The sequence below is a fragment of the Hibiscus syriacus genome, unplaced genomic scaffold (assembly GCF_006381635.1).
Source record: "Hibiscus syriacus cultivar Baekdansim isolate YM2019G1 unplaced genomic scaffold, ASM638163v2 tig00111061_pilon, whole genome shotgun sequence".
NCBI classification, from domain to species: Eukaryota; Viridiplantae; Streptophyta; class Magnoliopsida; order Malvales; family Malvaceae; genus Hibiscus; species Hibiscus syriacus.
In genome coordinates this window covers 989,908-993,808 of record NW_024062967.1, presented here as the reverse complement: position 1 = coordinate 993,808, position 3,901 = coordinate 989,908, and the positions used below count along the sequence as shown (strand labels likewise).

Sequence of the window (3,901 nt, the reverse complement as noted above, 5' to 3'; positions counted from 1 at the left end):
CATACGGATTGTTTGTTGACCCACCTCAATACAAATCGTAAGGAGTTGCTGATGAATGTCTCCCCATTGAAGTTGATGGGATGACACAATGATGGAGATTTCCCATTATGACATTAAAATCATTGCACATTACTATAGTTGGGTTATCAACTTGATCAGCTTGTTCAGCTAGCCCATAGTGGAAGCTTAATGACAGACCCCGAACATCATGCACTTCAATAAACTTTGCATACATCTCCGTATCGGCGTCTGAATAATGATTTTGAGAATCAACCATCATTTTAACATCATCATTGTTCGATAGTTAGAACGATGTATAAGTTAACGGAAACAATGATGTTGGAAATCTGTACTGAAGCGGCGACATTCTTCTAATACTTCCAACATGAACTTTCCTTGAAATCTTCGTCAGCTTCTCAAGAGTTATGTTTCTCTTGAAGGATATTTTAACATAATGATTTAATACAAAAACAACGTTGATTTAATCTTCCCGAATTTCTCCATCCTAATAAACAATAGTTAAAATTCGCGTCATTCTTAGAGTTTGAAAGTGAGACAATCTTATATCTGCAAAAAAAAAACCTGAAACAAACCTAATTAAATAAATAATATATGAATTAAAATATAACGCAATAAATTTTTTACACATAAACGTAAATAAATTTAAATAATATAATTTTATAATATTACTACATCGACAAAAATATTTTAACGTATGCTCATGCTTTCTAATTTTACAACCACAAAAAATAATTGAAAACAATTAGTACAATATTTTTTCAAATAATCATATATAATTATAAAAAATATTATAAAAAATTACCTTACAACGAAAGATCGAACGAACTTCTAAATCAAAGATAAGAGGATTATCGGGTGATATTTACAGGTTGAGAGGATTGTTGTGTGATGTTTTCGGGTTGAGAGGATTGTTGTGTGAATGTTTACGGGGTGAGAGCGTTTCATTTATAGCCGAGAGGAAAGCTTTAAAGTCGATAAATATGGATATAATTATAGAAGGCGCAACCATGCACCGTGCCTATCTGGCGCTTGTGTCAGACGATAATAAGGCGCGACCCATTCACCGCGCTTTACCGAGCGTGGCGCCACATCAACGTAAGACATGATATATAGATCGAGCCTTATCCCACGTGATTTTACATCAGCATAAAGCATATTGCATGAGCCGCATCTTTTTGTAAAAATTTTACATCAAAAAATATATATGATAAAATGTCTTACATAGGAATATAAAAGGAAAAAAAAGGTGATTTTTTTGGAACTGGTTTAAATTTTGTCGAGTTTGAAAATGAGTAGCTGAATAAAAAATTTAGCACCAACCAGCCGTAAGGAGGTGACGTGATGGCAGACCAAAGACGGTAACGGGCGTCATTCATGTCCTGGTCGGTCACGTCACGGTTTTAAGAATAACGGAGTTAGAATCACATTGACAAACAAAATTCATAAAGTAACAAATCTCCACCGTCCAAGATATCAACGGCTGCAGACAAATCATCCATCACTTGATCGCCTTTTTTAACTTCTCCCCTCCGTTAAAACCCAACAAAATGCTAACCTAAAAGAAGGAAAAGAGAGAAAAAAATAGAGCAAAATTTCAGGAAAAAAATAACACACAGAGAAGCGAACAAAAATAGTTGATTGTATGGGGAGCTATAAACGAAGTGCAGAGAGAGCGGAGATGGAAGTTTCGAACACAAGGTTCTTGTTAACGAAGAGAAGAAAGAGTACGCGAGCATTGCAGGAATTGGAATTAACTTCACCGGACATTGAGCTCGAAGAGCCTCGTTTCATTTCTAATTCGCTGAACGAGGCTATTACCCTTGCTTCTTCTTCCTCGAGTTCCGGTGTTGTGCTCGCCGCTGGCGGCGGTGGCAGGTGTTTCCGACTCTGCTCCGGCGTGTCTTCTTTCCCTCGTTGTTCTAGCAATGAGTCATGTGGTATCGTGAAGGATAGCTTCAGATTCGTAGATCTAGAGGTGAAGTTCGAATTTCCGTTTTGTTTTTCTTCTGTATTTTTTTCTTCCATTTGGTAGCTGAGAAAAAAGAACACGCATACAAAAGAAACTAAGAAAAAGAACCGTTTCGTATGAGCTTTTGCCGATCGTTTTTTTAATAATTATTAGTTATTATTAGATATATAGTAATTAGTTTTCTGATTATAGTTCATGAATGTGCTTTCGCAGGCCAAGAGTTTGGAAACTGAAATCTCAAGGATCATCAACATCAACAAATTCATGTTAATTTTCACTAATTCCTTCATTAATGACTCGTCATTTTTCATTTGTTTCGACTTATATCCTTCAAAAATTCAAGAAAAGCCGAATCGTTTCCTTTCAACTCGCCGTTTTATACCCTCCATTCTCATATTTTCATCCATCTTATTTCAGTAGAGAAACAACTCCATTGTCAAGCGAGCTCAGTGGAGACTCAGAGGAAATGGAATCGCCGGAGAAAAATCCGCCATCATCACCAGCTAAGCAGAAGCCGAAAACGCCGTCGCATACGGAGATCGACGAGTTCTTCTCGGTCAACGAAAGTACGAGCAAAAACGATTTGCTGAGAAGTAAGTGTGCGTAGGATAAGGAATGTCACCACAACGTCACACTTTAGCATTATTAGAATCAGGAAATCCCAGTCTCTAACTAACAAACTAACAAACTTCATTTTTTTTTATAGTTTTTGCACCACATTTATTATCATTATTGTCATTTGCAGGTACAACTATGATATTGTCAAGGATATGCCTGTGGGCGGTCGATACCAGTGGGTTCGGTTAAAGCCCTGAAAGATCATCACAGAAGAAGAGAGAGAGAGTTACACGCGGTAGAACGGTTTATGCCATTTGACAGACAAATGAAAGTGAAGGGACGGCTGGTTTGATTTGGTGTGAGTATTCACTTAATTTGTACAGTTAAGAACAAAGCAACCTTTTTCTGTTAGGGTAAAAAGGAAAAAAAAAAGCGAGAAAATCCTTTTGGGAAAAGAAAGTCACTCAACTTTTATCCCCAATTTGTGTATCTCTCTAAATTTCCACTAATGCATTAATGGCGATTTGGTTCTATATTTGAAATGTTTTCTTCTTTCTTTCAGCTTCTTCTAGCTGTCATTTGAATTGATTCTTTCTCCCATTAACATCCTCCACAGCCTACACAGGGCGAGTACGAAGAATTTTGATATAGATTAAAAAAGTATTAATTTAATTTATTTCTTAGATTTAGTTGAAAATTTTGAGATTATTGGAAAATTTAAACGAAAGAAAGTCGTTCACATTCCTATGCCAGCCAGCACGGGACCACTGGAGAAGGATAAGCATCACCTGGAAGAAAGAAGAAAGGTGTCATTTTTGTGAGAATTTCAACGCCTGATTTTTTGAAGTGTCAATTCTATACGAAATGCCTAAAACACATGTCAATCATTACAAGTTTCAGTAATGCAAATCATAAAGACAACACATGAAAGCTTCCAATGAATTTGGTACGTTCACCCAAATTTTAACTTAATTTTCCTTTTAAAAGGTGAAACATTTAGAGGTTGGGCCATTGAAGTAGGCAACATATTGATAGATTAGGGGGGGGGGGTTTTGATTCTTTTGTATCGGTTGGTTTCATCATTGCCATTTTGCAGATTCAGTTGAGAAAATATCCCCCAAACCCCCCTTCCTTTTATTTTATTTGTATTCAAGTCTTTATTATTCACGCATTGTGACAGATGAAGGTGCAAGTTTCTGGCAGGAAAATGTACCGCTGGTTGTTAAAATGTTAACAAATCACACCTTTGTGTGGTGATCTGTGCAAAAAAAATATTCAATGTGGGTTTCAGGGAGTTGCTTGGAGAGCCTTGAATTATCTTATTTTATATTTACAAGTCTTTTTATTTTTTTA

At 36.2% G+C, this 3,901-nt stretch overlaps 1 protein-coding gene across 1 annotated transcript; it reads left to right on the top strand.

Annotated features, from left to right (window-relative positions):
* Positions 1 to 1,581: 1,581 nt before the first annotated feature.
* LOC120151585 lies at positions 1,582 to 2,834 on the top strand. Its single transcript, XM_039163987.1, has 4 exons — positions 1,582 to 1,996; positions 2,204 to 2,256; positions 2,408 to 2,583; positions 2,736 to 2,834. The coding sequence occupies exons 1-4, from the start codon at positions 1,664 to 1,666 to the stop codon at positions 2,795 to 2,797; spliced, it is 624 nt and encodes a 207-aa protein (XP_039019918.1). The 5' UTR covers positions 1,582 to 1,663; the 3' UTR covers positions 2,798 to 2,834.
* Positions 2,835 to 3,901: the final 1,067 nt, after the last annotated feature.

Bases quoted from the DNA above. Each gene is read 5' to 3' on its own strand.
- LOC120151585 (XM_039163987.1), top strand. From the start codon at position 1,664: ATGGGGAGCTATAAACGAAGTGCAGAGAGAGCGGAGATGGAAGTTTCG. The intron at 1,997-2,203 runs GTGAAGTTCGAA...GTGCTTTCGCAG, and splicing joins TCAGATTCGTAGATCTAGAG to GCCAAGAGTTTGGAAACTGA. The intron at 2,257-2,407 runs GTTAATTTTCAC...ATCTTATTTCAG, and splicing joins ATCAACATCAACAAATTCAT to TAGAGAAACAACTCCATTGT.